The sequence below is a fragment of the Phascolarctos cinereus genome, unplaced genomic scaffold (genome assembly GCF_003287225.1).
Source record: "Phascolarctos cinereus isolate Bilbo 61053 unplaced genomic scaffold, phaCin_HiC Scaffold_4;HRSCAF=312, whole genome shotgun sequence".
NCBI lineage: Eukaryota > Metazoa > Chordata > Mammalia > Diprotodontia > Phascolarctidae > Phascolarctos > Phascolarctos cinereus.
In genome coordinates this window covers 608,949,249-608,976,369 of record NW_027555847.1, presented here as the reverse complement: position 1 = coordinate 608,976,369, position 27,121 = coordinate 608,949,249, and the positions used below count along the sequence as shown (strand labels likewise).

General features: G+C 33.4%; 1 protein-coding gene across 1 annotated transcript; it reads left to right on the top strand.

The window, feature by feature from the left end:
• Window positions 1-740: 740 nt before the first annotated feature.
• Window positions 741-26,902, top strand: LOC144456580 (CUB and sushi domain-containing protein 3-like). The gene is made up of 8 exons (XM_078151797.1): window positions 741-771; window positions 2,088-2,168; window positions 3,001-3,114; window positions 9,386-9,574; window positions 10,005-10,151; window positions 17,846-18,034; window positions 24,890-25,075; window positions 26,814-26,902. The coding sequence occupies exons 1-8, from the start codon at window positions 741-743 to the stop codon at window positions 26,900-26,902; spliced, it is 1,026 nt and encodes a 341-aa protein (XP_078007923.1).
• The last annotated feature ends 219 nt before the right edge of the window (window positions 26,903-27,121 follow it).

Here is a 27,121-nt window from a genome sequence, read left to right as displayed (position 1 = left end):
CACAATTGTAATTAAATAAGTAAATGGAGCATCCTTGTTTGAAAACCATGTTTATAACATACTATAAAGAGATAAAGAAAATAAAGGTAACAATGACTAAAAACAATAAAAGAGAAACAGATTTAAATTGTGAAACTATTTCAAATAAAAAAAAAACTTTTATGTTGTCACTTGCTTGACAAAATGGAGTTTCTGCTCAATCAGAACAAGAGGGCCAACAACATACAGATTAGGAACTATTTATAAATTAGCTATTGAAAAGTATTGTTATCAACTTGTTAACATATAAATGTGGTGATTCTTCAGAAATATGTATCAGTATAAAACAAATACATACTTTAAACACATAATCTTTCCTATATCTTTCAGCTATTCTATTAAATGATAACTGTGAAACATAATAAATATATAGTGTTCAAATGTCTGAGTGCAAGTTTAAGCTATTAAATCTTAAACCTGCACTAAGACTTTTTGGACATCCTATATAATCAGTATAATTTATTTCAAAGAGTTACAGTAAAAAAATAAAAAAATAATCAAATTGTACTGCTTTCTTCCAATCTATAAAAAACTTCTGTAAAATTCTTTATTATAGCAATAATAGCATTGAGATGACAGTGACTTCAGGTACTGGCCCAATGATAGATTTTATCCATGGTTTTGAGGAAAAATCTAGATAAGTACAGATAAGCTCATCAATCAACAGTCATTTGTTAAAAGTGTACTATGTGTCAGGCACTATGATAGCTGCCAGTTATACAAAGAACAAAAGTGAGTAGTCCCTTGTGTAACACCCTCTCTTTTTTTAATTCTATGAATTATTTTGTCATAGTGACTCAAGAAAAAGGTGAATGGACTTCAGTCCTATTTTTTTACCCTTACATTTACTTTCACAAAGATCATAAGATTCCCTTCTATGTCTAAATTTATAATATTGTGGTCTTAATTGCTGTAATGATACATACTGAAGCTAGGTAGGATTAGTTTGGCAAGATTTGCTATAGAAGGTAAGCTTTCAGCAATATGTTGAAAAATCAAAAATATGGTACTTGGTTTATAAATGGCGTTCTAGATAGGTCAAATGGGTTCAGTAACAATCAGGTGGAAGACAGAAAAGATATTTGTATAGGTTGGGCTAAACACATATAATGATTTCTAATAGACAGTGAGTTTATATAGATAACATGTCTATTAAGTACTTACTATGTAGCCAGGAATTGTACTAAGTAATGGAGATACAAATAAGTAATCAAGAAAATCTCACCCATGAGGAATTTACATTCTAATTTGGAAAACAATTTACATTCTAATTTGGAAAACAATCTATAAAAGTGAACTAGAAAAGATATCAGAGAGATTATGACATTGAGTTGGCCTGTATGTAATGGGGGTCTGGTTCACACTAGATAAAATGAAAGATTACCCATCAGAGTTTAACAGATTCTGCCAGAGACAGAGTCCAAGTTTTGAGGACAAGAAGGTGAAAGGGGTTGGGTATGATGGCCAGAATGGGAGCAGCAGAACCTAGAAGGTTATTAGATAAAGAGAGCATTAACACATAAAATCAAGAATTCTAATTTTGTTCATAAACTTTAATCTGAGAAACAATCTACAGGTATTAATACTTCATGCCATTTACTTTGCTAGATACTATGGGGAATTTATATCTAACCTATCTCTCATCTATCTATCTATCTATCTATCTGTCTATCTATCTATCTGTAAAATTTAGTTCCTGTTCTCAGTGAGTTTACAGTAATGTAGTATTAGGAAGAAAGGGCTAACATGTGAGCTGCAGAACATTATGAAACAGTAGGATAAAAAACAAAATATGCATAGTGAAATAAGTATATAGAATAAAATACTAAGGGCTATGTTATGGATTAAGCAGTAGTATCAGAGTACATACTTAACTATTTATGTGTTTGCGTACATATTTATAGAGCTAGGGATAGGACTTTTGATTTCATTGCTAAAGGGAATTTCCAGATGAGGAAACCCCCTCTATCTATGTAAGCTTTCTATCTACCGATTATTCACATGTACAGAAAATATGAATGAAAACATTTTCTTTTTTTTTTTTTTAGCCTACCAGCTTCGAATATGCCAGCCTCCACCACCTATACCAAATGCAGAAATTTTAACAGAAGATGATGAATTTGAAATAGGTGACGTTTATTAAATGACTTCTGAAAAGAAAACACTTTGAGACGATCTCATCATTTATTCAGTTATAAATGTAAACACTTAGAAAAAGTGAATAAAAGCATTACTATTTCTCACCATCTCCTGTGGGTTTGGCAAGATTGGGTTTGCATTTTAAAATTGGTCTAAGTGGAAGAAGGGTAAAGCAGTCTAGAAAAGGATAGTAGCAGCTGAAACAGATGTGTAGCTGGGACTATTTTGTTGATGAATTACTGTGCTTATTATTGGCTTCTCTCAAGAGCTTAGCTGTGTTCCTTTAAGATTATTTTCCTGTGACATTACAGAGGTGTTTCCATGGTTATATTATTCTCCTATACTTCCAAGCATAATTCTGATGATGAAGAACATTTGGAATTCAGGGAGTGTGCAAGAAGAATTCTTTCCTTTCATTCCCAAGAGAATTGTTTGCATTGAGTGGTTATCCTCAAATTGTTATAAAAAATTCCCATAAGAACCAAGATAAAATGTAATCTGTAGTTTTTTTCTATATTCAAAAATGTGGGAAAAGTATACATAATTTTAACATGTTCTTTCATATTAGTTATGGATTGTATTTGTCTGATTTGGTAAAAAATAACAAACTGATGCTAATTATTACAAACAAAAGTAAATAATCTTATATTTTTGTACATGTACTAATTCATTTGTTTACAAGATTTTAATTTCAACCTCCATCAGTATTACTCATTTTACTATAATATATATTGTGGTTTGTGAAGAATGTTAACCTAAAATCTTCAAGGCAAAATATTCATTTTTCTCATCTCGTTTAACTAAAGTCTTTTGACTTGACAGGTGACATCATAAGGTACCAGTGTCTACCAGGATTTACCTTAGTTGGCAATGAAATTCTCACATGCAGATTGGGAGAACGGCTTCAAATGGATGGGGCACCTCCTGTTTGTCAAGGTATTATCATGAATATACAATTTGATTTGCATGCTATTTTGTTTATTATATAAGGACTACTGTAACTACATATATTAATGGTTTACAAGGCAGGAATTTTGAGAGATGTATAGTTGGTATAATTTTATTCATTCCATGATATCTTATCCACTGTTTCAAATTCTTATTTGAGCAAGATGTCCAGCATTCAATTTCTCCTCTTTCCTGAAATGAATGAATTTCCCAGCTTTCCTTTTAAAAAAATATTTAGTATTTTATTTTTTCCTAGTTATATGTAAAAACAATTTTTAACACTGCTTTTAAAACTTTAGAGTTCTAAATTCTCTCTCTTCCTCTCTCCCCAAGCCCCCTCGTTGGAAAGGCAAGCAGACAATTAATTTGCTGGGGCCAGATTTGTGCTTCTGCACTATGCTCCACTCTCACCCATGTGCAAAAGACCTTCCCTGCTGACCTTCTAAATTGTCTTTGGCTGGAAAATTATTTCACCCCATCCTTTTGTCGGTTCTTCAACTCTTGGAATTGTTTTATGGAATTCTTTAAAGGTTTTTGGAGGGGTTTTGGGGACAGCTCAGGCAGGTTGCTTCCTTTTCTCTTCCATCCTGACTCTGCCCCCAGCTTCCCTTAAAATTAAATCTGGTGTAACTTTGTTTGTTTGTTTGTTTATTGTTTTGAAGAAGAAAAGAGAAGGGAAACATTAAAAAAATTTCAGCTGTTGACTATATTAACTCTCCCCTAGCTTCAGTGATAACCTCACTAGGCCTTCATGGGACTATCACTTCCTTTGAGAATACTCCAGTGGTAATACTGGATGATGTGAGATACTTACTTTTATTGTCACTTACTTGTAATCACTGCCATTTTAAACAAAATCTCTTTTTTGATATTTTGAGAATTTTCTAATAATATGGAGACCATACAAAATTGTTTATCAGACTTCTCAGAGAGGATAGATGTTTTTTCCATTTTACAGTGGCAGATAGAAGGCAATCTGGGACATGCAAGCAAGTTATGATTTCCCCCTTGTATTTTCCATAGAAAGAAGTTTACAGTTAGATATATATTCTAGTATCTACCACTAGGTTTCTTGTATCTAAAGTCCTAGTTTTCTGTATTCAGTTTTCTAACTAAAAATGCCTTAAGGAAATGGTTTATGAACTTTATGTAGCAATGAATTCCAATTTTACAAAAAAAAAGTCCCACCCCAGTTTTTATAATAATCTTGACAAATTGTTTCATAGCTTCTGTTTTATCCAGAAAAAAATTTATCAAAATTTTATAGCATACAAATGCATTTTAAATATATGATAAATTAATGATGTTTAGAAATAAAACTGACATGTTAACTTTAAGTTCCACACAAAGACTGCTTAACCTTGGAGTCATACTCAATTCTTCACTTTCTCTTAATCTCTGTGTCCAGTCAGTTGTCAAGATCCAAAATGGTTAATTGACTAATTTCATAAAACTTAATAAGAGTCAGTGACATTAATTTACCTTCCTCTTAAAATGTGCTAGAACCAGCGTTGCTAAGGAAACTTCTTTTATTTCAACTCAATCATTTTTGTAAGGTTTGAAGTCTCATTTTCAATTTTATTTTAAGTCTGTCCAACTTTCAAGTTTATAACTTCACATTTTTTTTCCTGAAGTGTGTAAAAAACCAACAGTCAGGGTTTTCTTTTTAAACATGGGTGGGGGGAAGAGTGATGTATATTTTCACCTTTGTATCATTCAAGAAACGATTTGACATCTTATGCTCAAATTTTAAAATTTTAAAAAAATCTCTCAAACCTGTTCCAAAGATGCAAAGATTTTAGGATGAACAATGAGCAACTTGCGAAGGAACCCCAAAATAGAAAATTCTTTCCTTAATTCACTGATAACTTTCACGTCCCTCATCATCAACATTTGGTTGTCTGCAAAAGATAGCTTATTCTGTAAAATAGGTGGCATCTTTTGCAGACACAGTTCACTATGTCTTAATTACTTTTACTATCCCCAGATTGCCTGGTGAACTTCTAAATCAAAACACCAAGTTACTTCTTACATTAAAAAAACTGTAAAAATATTTAGCTTTGTCCTCTATAAAATGAGAGTGTTCTAAATAACTGCAGTTTTTTCCATTAGAAGTGTGATTCATTTAGGAAAATATAGACTCACCTCATTCCTCAAAGAAGCTAAGTGGAGTTATGGCAGTGTTTTCATAACTCCAGGAGTCATTTACATTCAATTAAAAATCACAAATATTTGAGTGCCCCCTATGTGCCAGATGCTTGGTAATATAAGCATTATAATCATGTCCCTCAGTGAGATTATAATTAAAGTTACAGATAGTGATTGAAAAAGAGAAGTATAAGTAAATTACATAGATTACCAGCACTGAATTCTTCTGAATTAGGTAATTGTAGCTATTTAAAACTGTTGTCAATTTTCAAAAACTCAGCCATAGCCCTTATCGAAGTACAGAAATACATTCCACATCTTTTATAGAAATTTATTTTTGAGTATCTATAAGGTTGTACTTTCTAGTAATAAAATTATTAAGAATGATGATGACTATAAAATAATGGAATGACCACTGGTTTAAAAGTTAGAAGGCCTTGGCTGAGTCCTTGATCTCAGACTTGTTCACTTTGTATCATGAGTAAGTCACTTGATGTTTCTCAGCCTCAATTTCCTCAGCAAAATAGGGGAAGTAATACTTGTATTACTTTCCTCCTGGGGTTTTTGTTGAGGAGGCTAAAGGGTCTTGCCTTTCTTCAAAGGGAAACCTAAAGTGCCCTAAATTTAAGCTGTTTTGCACATTATTTTGTTTGAGTCTGGGATACATATATTTAATTATATACTCTGGAGGCCCCTGGTAACACTTCAGGTATATTAATTTGAACCAAGAAGAGCCTGATTTATCTTTTTTTTTTTTGCCCTATAGCTAGCTGTCCAGCAGGTTCTGTTGTGATCTTAAGACAGCCATGGCACTTGGTCTGAAGTTCAGCTAGAAAGTCATCTAGTCGGTCAATAAGCATTTATTAAGCATTTGCTATGTGTCAGGCACTGTGCTAAGTCCTGGTGTTACAAAAGAAAAAGGCAAAAGACAGCCCCTGCCATCAAAGAGCTCACAATTTAATTGTGGGGACAAGCAAACATATGTGTACAAATAAGCTATGTACATGACAAAAAAACAAAACTAAAAGAATGCGCTAGAATTAGGAAATACTAGAGAAAGCTTCTTGGAGAAGATAGGATTTTAGTTAGTACCTTAAGGAAACAAGAAGCAGAAATAAGGAGGGACAATGTTCCAGGCATGGGGGACAGCTAGTGAAAATGATAGGAACTGAGATATGGAGTTATCTTATTCATGGAACAGCCAGGAGGCCAGTGTCACTGTAGTGAAGAATAAGTAACAGAGAATAAGGTTTCAAAATACTGGAAGTGGGGGCGGCTAGGTGGCACAGTGGATAGAGCACCAGCCCTAAAGTTAGGAGGCCCTGAGTTCAAATCCAGCCTCAGACCAAAAACTTGACACTTACTAGCTGTGTGACCCTGGGCAAGTCACTTAACCCCAATTGCCTTAAAAAAAATGCTGGAAGTGGAGGGAGGAGGTTGGGAGATTGATTGTGAAGGATTTTGAATGGCAAAAAGAGAATTTTGTATTTTATTCTGGGGGTTATAGGGAGCCACTGGATTTTAGTGAGTAGGGAGATAACGTGATTGGACCAGTGCTTCAGTAAAATAACTTTGGTGACTGAATGAGAATGGATTGGAGAGGTGAGAAACACCAGCAAGCTATTGCAACAGAACAAGCATGAGGAGAGGAGGGCCTATAGAAGAGTGATAGAATTATCAAAGGAAAGAAAAAAGCATGTTTGAGAGGTGTTGCAAGTTGATAGACCATGGCAAAAGATTATACATAAACAGGGGATGCCGTGAAAGATAGTGAAGAGCTAAGAATGACACCTAGGTTGTAAGCCTGGCGTTTGGGAGGATGGTGGTTCTCTTGAAAGTAACATAAATTTGGAGGGAGAAAGTTTAATAATGAGTTCAGTTTTGAAATGCTGAGTTCAAGATGTTTACTGGACATACAGTTTGAGATTAAAGGTCAGCAGAGAGATTAGGGCAAGTAAGGTAGATTTGAGAATTAATATAGAGATGTTAATTTAATCCGTGAAAGCTGATGAGGACACTAAGTGCAGTATTATAGAGGGAGAAGAAAAGAGGACTGAATTCTGTGATGTACCTGCAATTGAGAATTTAACCGAGATGAGGATCTGGCAAAGGAGACCAAAAAGGAGTAGTGTGATAGGTAGGAGGAAAACCAGGAGAAAGTCCCAAAAACCTAGGGAGAAGAGTGTATCAAGAAGGAGAGACTGATCAACAGTATCAAAGGCTGCAGAGATATCAGTGAGAATAAGCATAGAGAAAAGACCATTGAATTTGTTGATTCAGATCATTGGTAACTTTGGAGAGAGGATTTTTAATGGAATAATGAGGTTGGAAGCTGGTTTTATAAGGGTGTCAGACGAAAGTAACAAGAGAAGAAGTAGAAGCACCTAACGAAAGTAGCCTTCTCGAGAAGCTTAGCAACAAAAGGCAGACGAGATAAAGGGTGATAGCAGCAATGAAAGGACCAAGTGAAGATTTTTTTTTTCAAGATGGGGAGACATGAGCATGCTGGTAGGCAATACTGAATGAGGCAGTACAGAGATTAAAAATAAGTGATAAAGTCAGAATGATATAGAGGGTGGCAATCTGTTGGAGGTATGGAGGTTGAATGATATAACTTTTGCAGGTTAGCCCTGGTAAAGATTAAGACCATTTCATGTGAGATAGGGGTGAAGAAAGAGAAAGTGGTAGAGGATATCACTGCAGCATTATCAGTTATGCATTAACCACAAATTCTGACTGGCTACAGGAAGGGGTTTGCTGCTTCTGGCTCTCTGAGAGAGAGAGAGAGAGAGAGAGAGAGAGAGAGAGAGAGAGAGAGAGAAGAGAAGGAGGGAGGAAGGGAGAAAGGAAGGAAGGAGGGAAGGAAGACAGACTTTTAAGCTTAATCTGTATTATTAACAATTTCTTCTTTCCCCATCACCTTTTTAAGATTAGGCAATTAACAAAAGAGTAAATTAAGCCTGCATCTGCAGATTTTGCTGATTTCTGAGGTATCAGTGCTCACAATGAAAATTTAATAATGGCTTTTTTTCAGCCAAAGTAGCCACAGCAGCATCCCACTAGACAGAGGGATCTGAGTATTCCGAATCAGAATCTCACTATTATTTGAAATGAAAGAATAGTCTTCTGGTTAGGACAGATCATCAAATGTAGAGATTGCTAGTTTGTTTCTTTTTCTTTTTCCAACTGAGAGTAACAAGTAGTCACTTGTTTGAATTAGTTGTAAGCATAATGTAGAATACTGTTGTTGGAAGTAGGGAGAGAAGGGATGAAAACAAAGAGAACCTTGCCAAGAATAGTAAAATTCACCTGCACAATATATTAAATAAAATATGGCAATAAAATATATCTTGCAAAATTTAAAAATTAAATTTATTTTCATTTTTGAATATTATTTTGCAGAATAGAAATGATATCTGTCTTTGTATTTTAATAGTATTTTAAGTCTTTTGGGGAAGTCAGAGTTAAGTAGTTAATGGAAAGAGGACTATTAGGATTTAAGAGGCTTGTGTTCTATTCTAAGCCTTGCCACTAAATAGCTGTATGACAACAGGCATGCAATTTTGCCTCTCAGTCTGTTTTCTCATCTGTCAAATGAAGGGTTTGGATTAGGTGATCTCTGAATACATCTTCCAGGTGTGACATTCAAAGATTCTATTCTTTCCTTACAATTGAATTTGAATCACCCCTTTCCCCAAGAATAAACTCTTATCAGAAATTGATCTCAGCTTTTAGCAATGTCTAGAAGCAGTTGGGTATATCGGAGATGCATGTATGTATGGGTAGTAGTGAAAAGAGAAAAAAGACAAATATAATATATTCCATGTATTTATTTATAATATAAAATTTATACCTGTTTTATATAACGCATAAACATGATAAAAATTACTAGCGGGGGTTTTGGGACGTTTTTCTATGACTATATGTTGAGCCTTCTACCATAGTACAGATAGTCTCAGCATATAATTTTGTGCATGGTCTTTTCACATCAAACTCTTTATTGTTGCCATAGAAGTTACAATCAGCTAAAGCCATGGGTAGAGAAGATTTTATCCACTAGTTCATAGGAACTAAAACATTTGTATTATTTAATAACCTTTTTATTTCATAGTGCTTTGTCCTGCCAACGAATTAAGATTAGATTCAACGGGTGTCATATTAAGTCCTGGCTACCCTGATAGCTACCCAAATCTCCAGATGTGTGCATGGAGCATTTCAGTAGAAAAAGGCTATAACATCAGCATGTTTGTAGAATTCTTCCAGACAGAAAAGGAATTTGATGTTCTTCAGGTATATGATGGTAAGTGTTGGCTTTTCTTATACTCATAACTTCTTTCACTGTTATCTTCACTAAACATTCAAAAAACATTTATTAAAATGTGACATTAAAATTATTAAAGGAATTTTTAGGGAAAGATTAAATGGAATATGAATATGATGAATAGATAGATTATCACTTCAGTGTATGTGTGTGTGCATGTCTGTCAGCTTTGCATTTAAGCTGTCTTTTAAAACATAGTGTTGTGTCTTATGTAAAGTTTAATGGGAAAAATAGATTGGCTCTGGACAACAGACTATGAAACAGCCATAATGCATTTAACTTAATTTTAAATTTGGAACAGATTGTTTTAAAAATGTTTTTTTAAAGCAGCAAGCATGTTAGTGTTTCTGTGATATTCAAAAGAAATTTTGTGTCTATATAATTCTTGTTTTGTGTTTTCTACATGAAGGACCAAATATTCAAAGTCCAGTGCTTATTTCACTCAGTGGGGATTACTCCTCTGCTCTTAATATATCCAGCAATGGTCATGAAGTTTTCCTGCAGTGGTCAGCAGATCATGGCAATAATAAGAAAGGATTCAGGATAAGATATATAGGTATGGATTTGTATATCATTTGTTTCTCTTATTACTTAAATAAATTACTTAAATTACTTGAATCTTTAATGTAGAGTTCCTGTGCATGTATTTCATTAAAAAGTTTTCTGAAGATGATTGACGTCCTATGATTGAATCAAATTCAGATTACCTATTTAGATAGCAAACAAGCCCGACTGACTATTTTCTAGAATTACTGCAACAAAGTTTATGACACACATTTATAATTAAGGCTGAGGATACATAAGCTTCCCATATCTTATTGGTGCAGAAAGATCCGTTTCATTCACTTTTTGCCCCATCTCAATGTAAAATGGAATTTTTTGAAAAGTGTAGCATGAAATGTTGACTTTATTTCCAGGCTCTTTTGTAAGGCAGAGAGAGTTCTTGTTTCCATAGTTCATTCAAAACAACCCTGTACCCCTGAGGGAGCCTTATGAGATTAAATGAGAATTAGCAGTCTTGTGTCAAGACAGCCTCAAAATTGTAGAAGGTTTTGATTCAAAGTATATTACTAATGACATCTCAACTACTCTAAGGGTAGAGACCAAATTGTATATTTCTTGTGTATTCCCCACAGCTCTTAATAGTGTTGAGCATACAGAAAATGTGTATTAAATGCTTACTTATTAATTGATGTGGTATGTGCACACAAGAAAAAAAGTAGTTTATCATATTAGTAACAATGATCAGTATATATTTTTTAAAATTTCAAATAGAAAATAACTTAACTTATATTTCCTCGGGTTCCTGAGATACTTCAACCATTTACTCACTTGTAAATTGCTTGTACTATTAAATATTTCATGGTCTTAACAAAGTTAGAATAAAAATGAAAGTAATAGCCTTAATTTTCTGTTATTTGAGATGCTTTCTACAATAGCCTCTATCCATTGATTCACTAATTTAAAAAATCTAAAAGTATGTATTAAGTACTTACTGTTTACCAAGTATTGTGCTAAGTACTGAAGATGCAAAGAAATGCATGTATTCAAATTCATGTTATTTGAACTTAAATTTATATAAAATATGGTCATTGGTTCCATCTCCATAGAAGTATGTAGTTTAAATTTGAGTAATCTTACCAGCTCATGGAATTCATTACTTACATTAATCTTGAGCAAGCTGTAAGTAAAAAACATCCCCCTACCCTCAAGGAGGGTTATATTCTAATGAGATTGACAACATGTTGAAGGAATACTTCTGTATGTTAATGAAGATCAGTGATTTCCTAAGTACAGCAACACTTACAGTAGAGTAGATCCTAGCCCCTCTCTACCTTTTCAACATGTTCAGTTCTTGTCTACCTTTGCTCTAGTTTCTATAAAAGCATTCTGTGGGTAACTATGAATCACCCAAGCTGTCCATGTATTATTGCTCACTCTCCCTCCATGACTAGACCTACTTCCTTTTCCAGTCATACATATCCTTGATAATGTATTTTGCACCATATTGTCCAGTAAAATAATTGTTTGCTATATGCCAGAGTCTACCTGTATGCCTACATTGGGAGATCATCATATTCTATATTACCCATGTAACATAAGTACTAGGAAGTCTCCCTACCGTATTCCATACACTCACCCCCATTCATTATGTTATCAGTATGGGAAACATCCCCTCTCGAAATTCCCTCCTAACTAAATCATATCAGGAAAGGAAACAAACATTAATTAAGCACCTAGTATATGTCAGACTTTACAGATATCATCTCATTTGATCAGAAACTTGTGTATAATATAAATGTTTTATGGGATGGATAATAATGTTAAAAAATGTCATTGGTGTCATTGAGTAGTTAGGAGTCATTTAAAGGGCTATAGAGGCATGAAATTGTCTTATAAAGATATAGAAATGAGAAAGCAGGCATAAGAGTCAGTAGTTTCTAACGTCTTTTCAGTTATTTAAAAATTTTATTTTTTTTTCTCATTTTGGAGATATTGTCCTATTCTTGAGATGTATTAAAATTAGTCCCTCATTACCTTCAAAATTACATTTACTCTAGCATAAATTTCTTTGTGTCTTCTGTGGTCAGGTATAGTCAGTCAGTTTCCCCCTTATGTGTCATTCCCACTTCCTTATATAGCAGTCCGAGTATTGAAGTAGTAAGAGATCAGAAACAGTGGTTCCACTGTCATAATTTATTAGGATGAAATACTATAAAAATTCTAGAAAGTGTTTCAGTTTACCATTTGATATCTTTTTGTTCTGTTTTCTTTTTTAGAATTAACTTTTATTTTTTCAATTAACAATCATTTTCTCTCTTTCCTAAATCCCACTCTGATAACGAAAATAGCAAAAGTAAAAACAAAACCCACATAAGAAATATGTACATACATAATCTAGCAAAACAAATTCTCTTATTGGCCTGTACAAAAATGTATCTCTCATTCTGCTTATTAAGCCCATGACTCCCTTATTAGGTGGATAATATTCATCACTGGTGTTCTAGAGTAATGATTGATCCTTGTATTAAGTGTCTTCAATAGTTTTCATTTTTACAATGCTGTTGCATATGTAAATTGTTCTCCTGCTTCTGTTCACTTGACTTTGTAACAATTAATATACTACTTCACAAGTTTCTCTGAAACTATCCCCTTCATATAATTTCTTGAAGCTAAATAGCGTTCCATTACATCATATAACGTAATTTGCTCAGTCATTCCCTAACTGCTGGACATCTAATTATTTTCTAGTCCTTATCATTTATAAATGACCTTCATTCAAAAAAAATAAGTAATTTTAATTTCTGATTCATGAAACATTTCAGATGATCTGGCAAGTTTTCTACATATCTGTTTTCCCTCCACTGTTTTTTCTTCTTCTGTTTATAAGTATGTGTTGCTTTGTGTTTTGTCATTTGCCATTTTAGTTTTTCTGAGATAAAGGCATTGCATGACTCAAAGCTATATAGCATTTTCAGGAAAAGAGTCACATTAAAGATATGGGTTTTTGGAGTAGTAAACATGTAGGGATCATTGAAAGAACTATATAATTTTCCTGACATGGAGTAGGGCAGGATCTCTTATTACTTCTCATTATAGGCCCAGCCATTTGTGCATTGAAATAGCTTCTCTGAGATGCAAGCACTATGGAGCCAATTCAATCAGTTGTCCATTTAACTGCATGTCATATGGAGGTAACACACAAGGTGTCTCCAAAATCTTAGTGCAATTTAAACTTTATACTTAATAACAATAATTTTTTGTTGTTATTTTGAACTTGAAAAACACTAAGGTAAGCTATTTCTTATACAAGGGAGAACTGAAAAAAAATTTATGTGGAAGTAGAAATCACCAATGTCATTTTAAAAACAATTAATCAATAATTATATATCAAGCACCTATTATGGGCCCAGCACTGTTCTGGGTTTTGAAAATACAATTACAATGAATGAAATATTTCCTTTGGGAAAGGAGCTTACATTCTAATGGGGGAGACAAATACGTATATAAATATACAGCACAAATACTCAGTGAAAAAATGCATATATATAGAAATAATGAAATACAGATAGTTTGGAAGGGACAGCATTAGAACTTGGAGGAATCAAGAAAACATGTAACACATTCAACACACTCATTCCAAAGCTATCTTGTTTTTGTTCGTCTTTGAACTTCCTTCTGTTCTTTCTGTGTGCTTTTTGATTTTATGATTTTATTTTTTTTCACTCTGTCACACTATCAGTACCTCCCTTGCTTCCAGTTCTCCCCAATGATGTGAAATTTTTGCGGGCTTTAAATAAAGCTATTTTGATTGGGCATTATGTAACATATCTCCCAAGACAATGGCAAAGATTTTGTGAGTATATATAAAATATTAGGATGATGCCACTTGGATCATGATCTAGTTTATCTGAAAATCTTTTTTAACCACAATCATGTTTTTTAATGTACTTTTAAATATCAGAAACATTTTCCAAAGCCCCCACAGTGTTTTGTTTTGTTTTTCAACAGTAAAAAAAGCAAAATCCAGCAAGGTAACTGTTTGACAGTGTGTGCAATATTCCATGCTCATAATTTCCTTCCTCTCTACTGAAAGTAAGGATAGATTGTTTTATCTTCTTTTGTCTGGTACCAAGACTTTGCTTTTCAGTGAATCTGAGTTCAGTAATATCATAGTTTTGTTTTCATTTCTGTGGTCATATGTCATTATATATACTATTCTGTTGTTCCTGTTCTATTTGCTTTGCTTCAGTTCACTCAAGTCTTCCCATATTTTCATTTATTCCTCGAATTTATCTTTTATTATTGGATGATAATGACTCATTACTCTTATATTACAATATTCTTGTCTATAGTCATTCTATGAACACCTACTTTGCTTTTAGTTTTATTTTTTTTTACTGCCACTAAAAGTGTTTTAATGAGTATTTTATTATCTATGGAAACTTTTTTTGTCATTGCCTTCCTTTGGGTTTATGTCCAGTAGTAGGATGGCTGGGTGAAAGTATATGAATAATCTGCTGGCAATATCACTACTGAATGATGATGATGCAACTTTTTAATCTTAGCAAAGATACTATAAGAATAGAAACAAAAATATTTAGCATGACCAAGTTGGGATTATACTAAAGATGGAAGATAATTCAATACTAGAAAAATAATTTTCCCATTCATATTTAATATTATTGTAGAAATGTTAGCTATTACAGTAATGCAAGAGAAGAATTAATGATATGAACACTGGCAAAGAGGAGACAAATATTCCCATTTGCAGGTAAACTTGATGATATATTTAGCAAATACTGTAAAATCAATTTAAAAATTAACCAAGATGATGGAAGGGAAATATCAGGATCCTCAAAAATGCAATAAAATCATCAACACTTATATATAAATATATAAAGCACAAGCCAGGAGAAAATGAGAGAAAAATTCCATTCAAAATAACTTCAAAATACATAAAATATCTTGGCGTTAACTTGGCAAGATATACTTAGAACTTATGTACACATAATTATATAATGTTCTATTTCTTAGGGGGATATGATTTATTTTTTATTAAACTGTCTATTTAATGCTATTAGAAATTAATAACAAATATTTCAATATACAAAAATGAATATTATATAAGAAACTAGATTTCTCTTACAGTTTTTTTTTGGGGGGGAGATTAAAAATAAAGCAGTAAATTTTTTCTCTTTGTATCCATGTTGAATATAAAATGGTCTCTATCAAAACAAGGGAAGAAAAACAATTGGAGAGATTTCTGTTGTCCATGATTGAGCCAAGCCCAAAAGGTTAAAATGGTAATACTATTTAAACTAATTTACAGATTCAGTGATTTACCAATTCAATTGATGTAATCTGACAAAAATAAAAATAAAACTCATTTAGAGGAACGAAAGTTTTGAATATCAAGAGAAATAATTGGTCAAGGAAGAAGATGGAAATAACAATGTAAAATAATATTACCAAATATTAATTTATGTTATGTAGCAGTGATCAAAATGCTGATACTGATTAAAATATAGAAAATTAAATCAGTAAGAAAGGCAAGGTAAGGAAAAGCCAGAAGCAACTGAAATCAGTAGCTTAGTGCTTTGTAAACCCAATATCACAAAATATTAAGTGAACAAATATTTATTTTCCCAGAAAGGCTAGAAAAACCGAAGTGTGATTTGAGAGAAAATAGATGTAAAGGCACCTCTTTTACCTGTTCCCCAATATTCTCTGAAGAGATATGAAAAGTCACAGCATTTAAAAAAAAAATTAAAAGAAAATTGAAAGAGATGTCTCTCACAATTAGGGAGTTACGTAGTTAGGGAGAGAATTCTTAACTAAAAGTAGCTATAGCTAATCATAAATGACAAAATGGGCAATTTTGATACAAAGCTAGCAAACTTTTGCACTAGCAAAATTAATGTAATTAGAATGAGAAAAGAAAATATTGATTTGGAAAATATTTGCTTAAAGAATTTCTGATAAAATTCTAATGTCCAACATTGATTCAAATGGAGAGCCATGCTCCAATAGATAACTAATCAGAGGATGTAGGGCGGTGGGGAACAATTCCAAAATTATTTTTGGAAAAGTTCTGTACTAACTCTGCCACCATGTTTTGGGACATAAGTTTCAATCCAGTTTATTTATAGTATGCAAATGACAATTACAAGACTTCCTTCTGATTCAGAGTTCACAGATCATATGATCATAGATTTATAGCTGAAAGGGACTTTAGAGGTCATCAGTTATAAACAGATGAAGAAACTGGAGATCAGAAAGATTAAGTAACTTGTCTAGGGTCACAGGCTATTTAATGCCCAAGAAAAGATGTGAACCCTGGTCCCTAACTCCAAGTCTGACATTTTGTCCACTAAACTATGCTGCCCTCTCAGAGTTTCAGGTGAAAAAAACAATGTAATTGTATACCAAAAAAAATTTAAAAAGCGAAAGTAAAATGTTGAGCAAAGTATTATCATTTGCAAAGTGATCTTTTTATTTCAGATGTATATTGACTTTTTCCCCTTTTAGCTTTGAGAAATATGTTTTCTTTCCCATTTGTCAATATGGGAAAATATTGCCAGGGAATATCTTTTACTGAAAATTACAAAATAGATGTTAGCAATGCAAATATGAAAGATTGTAATTTTATGTGATGCAAAATGCATATTTAGGATTCCTCAGAATTTCTCACCCTGTAAACCTTGTGCCAGGAACCAATTCAGTTGTGTGATTTTGAACATCAGAATGACTACGACACTGGTGGTATTCTGTGATAGAGAATGAGGTACCACAGTTTTATCAGATAGTTAGCCATTCAAGAGAAAATTGAATAGAAATGATTTTTAAGAATCCATTTTCCCCTTTTAGTGCTCAAAAGTTGCTTCACACATTGAGGATACTCTACTTTTTTTTTAAGGCAATTTATGACACATACAGTACTAATCCCATATATTTCATATGTTAGTGAAGAATGTCTCATTCTCCTTAGATGAGCAGTCTGAGATTTTTCTAAGGGTAAATGGAACCTCTCACCCTGAACCATCCAAAAAGCACACACATGCAAAATTCTTGACATTATGTTTTGACATTTCAGACTTTCAGAATGAGAAAGAGCTTTATTCCACTGAGAAGCTTTTATTTTTGTTTTGTTTGTTTGCATTTTTGTATCATTAGAATGAATGTGACAGAATGGATATTTTTTTTTAGCCAGACATCAAAACAGGTTATGAGATTTTATAGTCTTCTGCCTCTGTTCCAGTAAGGCGATATTTTGTGTATGACATGGTATAGTATGGATGTCACATGGGAAGTACAGAGCAGCATTTGCCATGTTTTTTCCTGCTGGAGTATTTATAATATGTTTCAACCAAAAGTGTTATTTTTGAGGCACTTTTAGTGCTAGGAGGTATTATTCAATAAAATGTTTATCTGTTCTTTGAAATTTTGTAATATTTCAAGTACATTATTCAGTGATAACCAGAAACTCATACAGTGTGTTAAATAGCTATGACAATAAGAAGTTGAAAGCATAATGTTAGTGTGTCATTAAAAAAACAGGACAGGTTTTTTTTTAAAAGAGTATAAAGCACAATGAGTTTCAGATAAGCTGCAATTCAAATAAATGAGCATTTATTCATATTGAATTACATTATAGTCATTATTTATTAATGTATAGAGACCTAATAATATGGAGTTTCTGATTCATGTAAGTAATTTAATTAGGAATTATTTTCTTCTTTTGGTTAGCTCTCTACTGTAGTACTCCAGAATCTCCTCCCCATGGATACATCATCAGTCAGACAGGGGGTCAACTTAATAGTGTAGTCCGATGGGCCTGTGATCGAGGATTCAGGCTTGTTGGGAAAAGCAGTGCTGTGTGCAGAAAGTCTCCATATGGATACCACGCATGGGATGCACCTGTTCCAGCCTGTCAAGGTGGAGTATATTATATCAAAATGAAATAACCCCATTAAGAAGCCTGTTATATTTTCAAAATTATGTCATTGGTTTTCCTGACTAAACTTGTCTGAAAACGCATGTGCTTTTATTTAGATCCATACATTCCTTTGAAGGAAATGATAATACTGGATAATGAGAATTTAAAATGCACATTCACTAGAAGTTGCTAAAAGAGCCAATTGAAATTATAATTTTTTTTGCCACTTACATTAATTAAACTCTTCTAAGGTTCTGTCTTTTTCCTTGGCATAATTATGGTACCTGTAAAATCTATTTATCTCAGGTATTTATTTGCCAGAAACCTCTTGAACCAGATTTGGAAAAACTGATGAGATTAAGCAGGCTATACTGAGACAGGACTTTGAAAAGTTGGATTGTTGCTTTAGTTTGAGGGCGTGGCCATCATGTCACAAAAGAATAGTTGATTAAAAAGTTTAAAAAAATACGTTTAGTCACTCATAATTTTGTTTTCACAAAATCAAACAACTGGAAAGACTCTCAATTTTCTTGTTAAATTCATTTGTAGCTTTGGCATGGCATTGTTATACTCTTCAAGTCCTAAAATGAGAATGTGGAAACAATGAAAACCAGAGATTAAAATATTGACATTTTTACCTCCTATCACCTGAAACATTAAACTGCAATCAGTTTATTTCTTGTAAATATGATAGTGTTGGTTGATACAGGACTATTTTATTTTTTAAAAAAAAGATATTGAAATACAGTCCTGAGTCAGCCCAGCCGGAGTACAGAATCACAAGGTTGAAAAGAGTTTCACAGACCAGAATTCAACACATATCCAAAGAAGAATCTTCTCTGTAAAAACCAAAAAGTGGCCAACCACGCTTTGGCTAGAATCCCAATGAGGAAAACTTCCTAGAAAGTAAATTTCACTTTTGCACAGATCTAATGCCTTTTTTTATTATATTAACCCAAATTTGATGCTGACATTTCCACCTATTGCTCTTAGATCTATCCTTTTGGGCAACACAGAATAGTTAGCCCCCCTTCTTTATGATGGTCCATCATATTTTGAAGGGACAGCCCTCTATTTTCCAGAATAAATATACCCAGTTCCTTCACCATAATCCTCATATAACATGATCTTGAAGAACTTTACCAGGGTTAGGACATACATTTATGACACTAAGTGAAGTATCTATCACCAAAAACTGTGAAATCAGGCTTCCTTGGGTAGGTATTACTGTCAAGAGCTCATTCAAACTGAATAGGCTGTGAGTAAATACTCTGAAAGAACTGACCATTTGTGCGAAGAGTAACTGTAACCAAGATAATTAAATAAAACCTTGGGCTCTTTGAAGACCGATATATGTGACTATGTGGGATATTTTCCCAGATCTTTGAGGTTATTATTCTGCTAGTTTGGCATTAGTTGCCTTTTGGAATGATCTATTGTTAATAACGTCTGTGAGTTACAATGCAATTTCAACAACTAGACAGCCCTAGTGTAAGGATGGGGAATCTGTGGCCTCGAGGCCTCATGTGGCTTTCCAGGTCCTTGGGTGCAGCCTTTTAACTGTTACAGAACAAATCTATATTTGTTCAGTGAAATTTGGATTCAGTCAAAGGGCCAAACTTGGGGACGTAGAGGGCCACATGTGGCTTTGAATCCACAAGTTCCCCACCCCTGGCCTAGTTCCTAACTATAGACAGCTTATAGTTATAGTCACCTTGTCTGGATTTCTACAGTGGATATCTTTCCCCCTACTTGGATTTAATTTCTGAATTTGTCAAACTCATACACCTATCTGATTAAATCAAGAAGGCAAAAATCAAAGGATGTCCTTGAATGTCCAACATCTGACAAATCCAGTCCAATGTAAAGAAACTCTCTATTTCTTAATAGTTATATTCAATATGTCCTCAAGTCCAGTGTGCCTTAAAGAATCACAGTCTTTTAGGGTTGAAAGGGCCTTACAGGTCATGGGTTCAACCCATTTTTGAACAAGAATACATTCTATATCCAGCTTTTGGCTAAGGATCTCTATGGAGGGAGAACTTATTATATCCTCTGAGGCCTATTTCACTTTTAGATAGCTATAATAATACAGTTTTTCTTTGCATATGTCTTATTGCATCTTTCACCCACTGCCTCTAATTCTTACTTTTGGGAAAAAAGCAGAACAAATCTTTCACATGATATACTTTCAACTTCTTTAATACAATTGTCATATTCACCCTAAATCTTCTCTTAAAGGTTAAACCTGTCAATTTCCTTCAGTGAATTCTCCTATGCTCTTAATTCAAGCCCTTCCACTTTCATTGTTCCCTTTCTCTGGATGTTTTCCAGATTATCAGTGTATTTCTCAGATATGGATTCCATAATTAAATACAGTATTTCACATGTGATACAACTACATCAAAATAGAATTTCACTGTGTGTGTGTGTTTGTATAGATATATGGATATGTGTGTGTATTTTTATCATATTGAACTGAACTGTCTAGGCGCATGCCTCTCATTTTTTATTGGTGAAGATGATATCTTAAAAAAATCAACAGGCATATTACATTTCAGATTTTATCAGTACAACAACTAGTTAAAACTGGTCTTGTGTGTTGGACTTTGATCATACTCAATAAAATTTAGTGTTTTTTTCCCCTACTGTTTTAAGCAGTCTTTTTTAGACAGTAGAAGGAAAATATATGAAGTTAGTTTTAGAATTATAGAAAGAATTTTTTTTGACATTGTCAGGATTATTTGCATATTATTATTTAGAGAAAAAAACTGTTTTGAGAAATTTGATTGGAATAGAAAATGATTATGTGTTGGAAAAACTAATGGATTTGAAAACAAGAGCCCTTAGTTCAAATTTCACCTTTGTGACCTCTGGGCAGATCACTAGGCTTCATTCCTCTCCTCTCTAAATTAGGGATAATGATATTTGGAATGCCTGTTTTACCAGGTTATTATAAGGAAAACACGTTGTAAAACTTAAAATATTACTTACTTTTGAAGAGAAATTTCTTAATATATCCAGTTCTCTCCAACTTTTCTTTATATGATTTTTTAAAAATGATTTTTTGTCAAAACTTGCCTATGTTTTCCAACTAGAAGATTACAGATGTTTAAAGGTCAATATTAATAAAAATATCTAGATCATTGCTTATCACAGCCTTTACAATGATTTACTTTGAATTTTTTTCATTGCCAGTTAATCGCATTTAGATCAGATTATTCCATTGTCATTAAACTGCACAATGCTGGGGAGGGATGGTTCTTTTTTTAATTTTCCCTTTGTATGCTGGGAATAATTTTTTTGTAATATTTCTTGGACATAGGTGCTTCTCTTTTTGTTTTAAGATATATTAGTTTCTCAAGCTGAATGAGTTTCCAAAATAATTTCCTTGGTAATGATTTGAAAGATATATATTCTGAACTGAGAGCTCTACATAGAAGAAAAACTAGATTTGAAAATAAATGTCAAGCTGACAATACAAAATTCTTTCCCTCCCTTCCTTTTTTCCTCACTCTGTCCTTCTTTCCCTTTTCTACCTTCCTCCATCCTTCTTTCTTTCTCTCATCATGGGCTGGAATTTTCCAGAGGCCCACATAAAAATGTGATGTTGTTTCAACAGAATTCAGGGAGCCTTTTACCTTTGCAGTACTAGTTTAGGGGTCTATAATTAGATAGCAAGGATAATTATATGCTTATTATTCAAAATTGGATAAATAACTTATTAAGCCAACTTCATTGCTTTTCCACATTCTACAAGGTACAAAATTATGAATAGATCAAACTCTTCAGTGATAGGAATCCTGCTATTCATCTTTGTCAGCATTACGTTGATTTCATTAATTCATTCCCTCCTTTCTAACCAAATCCTTTTGCTTTTAGAGCAATGAATCTTGAACTGACAAATGCTCAAGTTTATTAGAAATATTAAAATGAAACTATTCAATTTAGAGAAGGAAACTTAATACAGAGTGTACATTTTCCTACCCAAGCTCATATTTTAATATTGATTCCTTACAACAATAACAAATATATGGATAGTTCTAGTGATAGATGTGTTCCATGTGCTTTTGCACAATTTATTTGTGACCAATCTAAGAAAAGCATTACGAAAATATTTGATGACTTTAGTATATATCAATTGACAACAGCATCAAGATGTAATCAAATACTATAGAATCATATTATTCAATTCAATTAAACAGGTATATATTAAAGGGAAGGGAAGGGGAAGGCAATAATTATTTATGTAGCAACTTCTCTGTGCCAGGCACTGTGCTAAGTGCTTTTGATAAATATTAACTTATTTGATCTTCATAACAGTCCTGTGTGGAAGATGCTATTATTATCCTCATTTTACAGTTGAGGAAACTGAAGCCATTAGAATTTAAGTGACTTGCCCCAGGGTGTCAAAGCCAATAAGTACCTGAGACCACATCTTCCTGACTCCAGGCTCAGAGCTTTATTCTCTCTGCCATCAGCTGCATCGTTGCTAGATATGTGACAGGCAATGGCATACGAGTAGGGAGTTTCTGAGCTAAAAGCACTTTCTATAGGCCAAAATAAATGCTCAACCCATAATGCCCATTGAGTATCTGTGGAGATACTAAGACGTGAGTTATAGAATAATGATAGAGATTGGACCTGTGATTTATTTTACTTAGGGAATTCCCACATGGGGAAACTCTCTACCAATGCGTAACTAGCAACTTTTCTGCAACTTATAGTTTTAGAGAAGTAGTAGAGCAGTGAGAGGTTGAGTGATTTGTCCAGGGTCACCTGGCCATTTTACGTCAGATACAGGACTTGAACATAAGTCTTCCTGGCTGTTAGCTCAACTCTTCATCCACTATACCATGCTGTATCTCTGTGAACTATACCAAAGTTTTACTTGAGGAATTTCTCTAGCATAAAAGTCTGGAGTAGGGAAAATGAGCCAAAAATAGAAGCTGGCCTCCTTGGGTCCAGTTGCCAGGACTGAGACAGGTCTATGTAATATCAGAATACTCAGGGTGGATGAGAAGAGCTGGGCCACAGGACGTATCCAGGATGTATGTGTAAGATTCATCATTTTTTTTAACCACACATCTTTGAAGTTTGTCTAAATTTTTATTATAAGCCAGTGTACTTGCCTTGGAATTAGGTGAGGTAGGACAACTTATCATGACCTCCATTTGGATTGTTTGTGTATTACAGGGATTTATTCAGTTAATTCTCAGAATATTGAAGTGCTCCTGGAAAAAAAATCTGTAATTATTTAAAATAGTTTAGTCTTACCATCAATGTGGAGAAGACTAAGTGGAGGAAGAATTCCTGTTATCCAGATTATGACATACATTTGGATGGACAACCTATGCATGTTGTCTAGATTATAAATAGATTGATGATTGATAGAGAGATATACATATATACATACGTACATACATACATACATACACACATACACATATATCTGGGACAGTGCAAGCTCTTTCAATGATCCTAGTATAGCTGTAGAAATAAAAGTCCTTTTTAATATCTCCATTATACTATATTGTCATATGGTAGTAAGTCATGGGATACAGACTATAAAATGAATATCATATAGATGGCAGTGGAGGGGTACATGATAGTTATGAGAAGGCTACAAAATAAAAGATGTCATTGAGGCAATGCATAATTAAAAGGGAAAATGGGCTTGCCTTGTAATAAAAGTGAGAAAGAATAGGCAAAGATCTGTAGTGCTTCACTAGTATCATCATGATATCAGAAGAAATTGAGGAAAGCCTCCAACATGTTGACCCCCTTTGACTAATTTCTGAGACTTAAACAAGTCTCACAGGATTAGCAGGAATGGATTAGTTGTTATCTGCATCATTAGAATATGCAATGAAATGAATATTCATTTAAGTATTTGAGTGTATATTTGAAATTTGGGGGAAGGGTGAATATGCTTTTCAGGACCACTAGCAATGGGAGGTCTGGACCCACTCAGAAACTTAACTCTGCATCACAGTCGTGGTGGGCCTGAGTGTATGACATTGGGAGAGGAATTCAAGAACTATGTCAATTGGAAAACTTTTGGTATCTCCCCAAATCACTGTAGAGCTATCCTGAATGGTGAATATGGACCATTGTGCTCTCAATTAGCCAAGTTAAATCTACAGGGATGGAAAATATTTAACTAGGCAAAGAGTAGAAGGAAGATGATGGAAATAATCACTGATCAATTTGAGCTGATGAGATTTTAGGGCGTGTGCCCTTGATTTAATGCCACTGAAAAATATTTCTTCTTGGGAAGTGACCATACTCACAGAAGGGGAATGCCCTTCTGTTACTTCCAAGCAATAGCCCATGAATTATAATTTCATCAGGTTGGTAGAAATTCAAAATGATCAGTGATTCGCCTGATCATCCCCCTACTCTCATCCCCCAAACCTACCCATATCCAAACTACAGGGACTAGACTGGATGGAGGAGAATAAAAAGATTTGGAAATCTTTGCTCCTCTTCCCTTTCCCTCAACAACAAAATCTATGCCATTTTTCCTATTTTTTCCTATATTCCAATAAGCACAAAAGTGCTGGTCTCTCTAAACAAGCTATTTAGGAGCTAAATGGAAAACTATATGAAAAAATCAGGGATAAACAGCAGAAATGTAGATATGGGATCTGGATAAATATAAGTTTACATAATATACCTTTGAACAGCACTTATGCTTGGAAATTAAGGAAATCCTTTTCTTCACTTTAGCATTTTTTCAAAGGACTCGATAAAACCCCAGATACATTTTTATATCTTTTTTTTTTATAAACCAATAAACTTTTCTCACAACAGACAGATTTAGTAGCATTTGGGGTTTATGTTCTTTTCAGCAATTTCTTGTGGGATTCCTAAAGCACCAACAAATGGTGGAATACTCACAACAGATTATTTGGTGGGCACCCGTGTTACCTATTTCTGCAATGATGGCTACAGACTCTCATCTAAAGAACTTACCACCGCAGTATGTCAATCTGATGGAACATGGAGCAATCATAATAAAACACCTCGCTGTGTGGGTAAGTAATAGAATTTTCATAATTTGTATCTTTATGCTTCAAAAAATGGTCAACTTTCAAATCCCATCTACTACTGAGATTACTGTTAAGATGAATTTGTTTATTACAATGGGGATTATTCACAGTTGATTCTGCTATTGTAGGCATCAAAGTATTTAGGAAATGAGGAGCATTCCCATTTTTTTAAAAAGCATATTTCAAAGTTTCCAGACGAAAACATATTATTAAATGAATGGAACTGTAGAATAATATCTTCATTATTTTTATGTTTCAGTTATAAATCTATCTACAAGTATATGCTGAGTGCACACAAGTATGCTAGGTCTGGATAATAATCAGTGGGAAGAAACTCTGGTCTAGCCCCTAAGACCTGGTGCATGAATGTCTTCAACAATTCTCTAGGAATTAGTCATTCAGTTCCTGCTAGAACAATTCTAGTAATGAGCAAATAACCATGTCATAAGGCAGTGGATTTTGTTTTGGGCTAGCCACATTTTGGCAAGGTCTTACACTGAGTTAAAATCTGTTTCCCTCTTAGAATTATAGAATCATATTCATGTATTATTCCTAGTTGTGCTCTCTGGAGACCCATATTATCTAAAGAATTGCTCCTCCAGATGGGACCTTCAAATATATAAATATCATGTGTGCTGTTTTTTTCTCTTCTCCACATTAAATATATTCACTCTTTCAACCTTCTTGTGTGGTGATTTTGAGAATAAATATTAACATAGAGTTGATTGCCCCAACTGTTCCTCATTGCTACTGCAGAAATGAAATAAGAAGATATATTAAAAATATTTTGTGTGAAGTATAAAGTAAATGAATTTTAAAATAGATTGTGACAATTTGGAGACAACAAGCCTGTTAATCAGATAACCTGAGACTTTTTCACCCTCTTCTACATGTGCTTTTGTTTGCCATTCTCCCTCTGAAGATGCAGGTCTTAGAATTGAATATAGTATTCCAGAATGAATGAAATTATCTTTAAAAAATATCGTTATTTTCCAATATATCCAACTCTATGTTCAGGGGCTAATTATATGACCAGTGAATTATCTGTGATACTGGATCATCTTCCTTCTCCTTACTTCTGACTGAAATTTAAGGTTTTCCCTTTTATTCACATTGGACAGGGAAAAGTAAATGAGATTTCTATATATCACCATATTTCATTTATTTATCCCTATGCTATTTATAAGGATATTTCTTATTTATATTCACTTAAAGGTTTATAAAGTACTTTCCTCACAATAACTCTCTGAAGTAGATTGTGTGTTAAAAACTGTGTATTCATTAAAAATAATTATAACTTGTTTTCACACTTCAAATAGGTATCTGTTCTTACTACCATTTACACTAAGATAAATATTGCAATAGACTAAATTTATAACCAACGTTTTTAAGAAAGAGGACATACTCTCAAGTGCAAATCCTTCTACACACATGACACTTCCTATAAACCTAACAAAGTTGTTTTTAACACCATTTTAAAGAGAACAGTTTCACATACTTCTAGATGGCAATTCATATACTATACTAAATGTAGTTTACCTACTTGAAAAATATGACATGGTAATTGGAATGGTTCTACCTATGACATGATTTAAGGAGACTAAAAGTAAAGACTGTAATAAAAAATATGACATTGATCATTTCATCTCTATTTCAAAATGAAATATGATCACAGAGTAGGGTAAATATAATAGTGAAAGACCTTACATGCTTGCCATGCTAGGATTCATTGAAGAAAATGAGGTTGTCCGGCTTATGGAAGAGATAATTTACAAGGGACTTGAGAGCTGTCTTCAAGTACTGGAAAGGTGAATACAAGGAAGACAAATTAAATTTCTTCTACTTGGCCCTACGGCCAGGTGTAGTAGACACAATGGATAGAAGTCACAAAGAAATAAGTTTAGGCTTGATGTCAGACACAGCTTGCTAACAATCACCTCCATAAAAAAGTTCCATGCACCCCATCAGAGTTGGTAGATTCCCCTTCATCAGAGTCTTTTAATGAAAAGTAGAATGATCAGGTATGCACTG

Coding starts and splice junctions, on each gene's coding strand:
- LOC144456580 (XM_078151797.1), top strand. CDS start 741: ATGATAGCTGCCAGTTATACAAAGAACAAAA. Junction 772..2,087: donor CAGTTATACAAAGAACAAAA/GTGAGTAGTCCC, acceptor TTTTTTTTTTAG/CCTACCAGCTTCGAATATGC. Junction 10,152..17,845: donor ATTCAGGATAAGATATATAG/GTATGGATTTGT, acceptor TCTTTTGGTTAG/CTCTCTACTGTAGTACTCCA.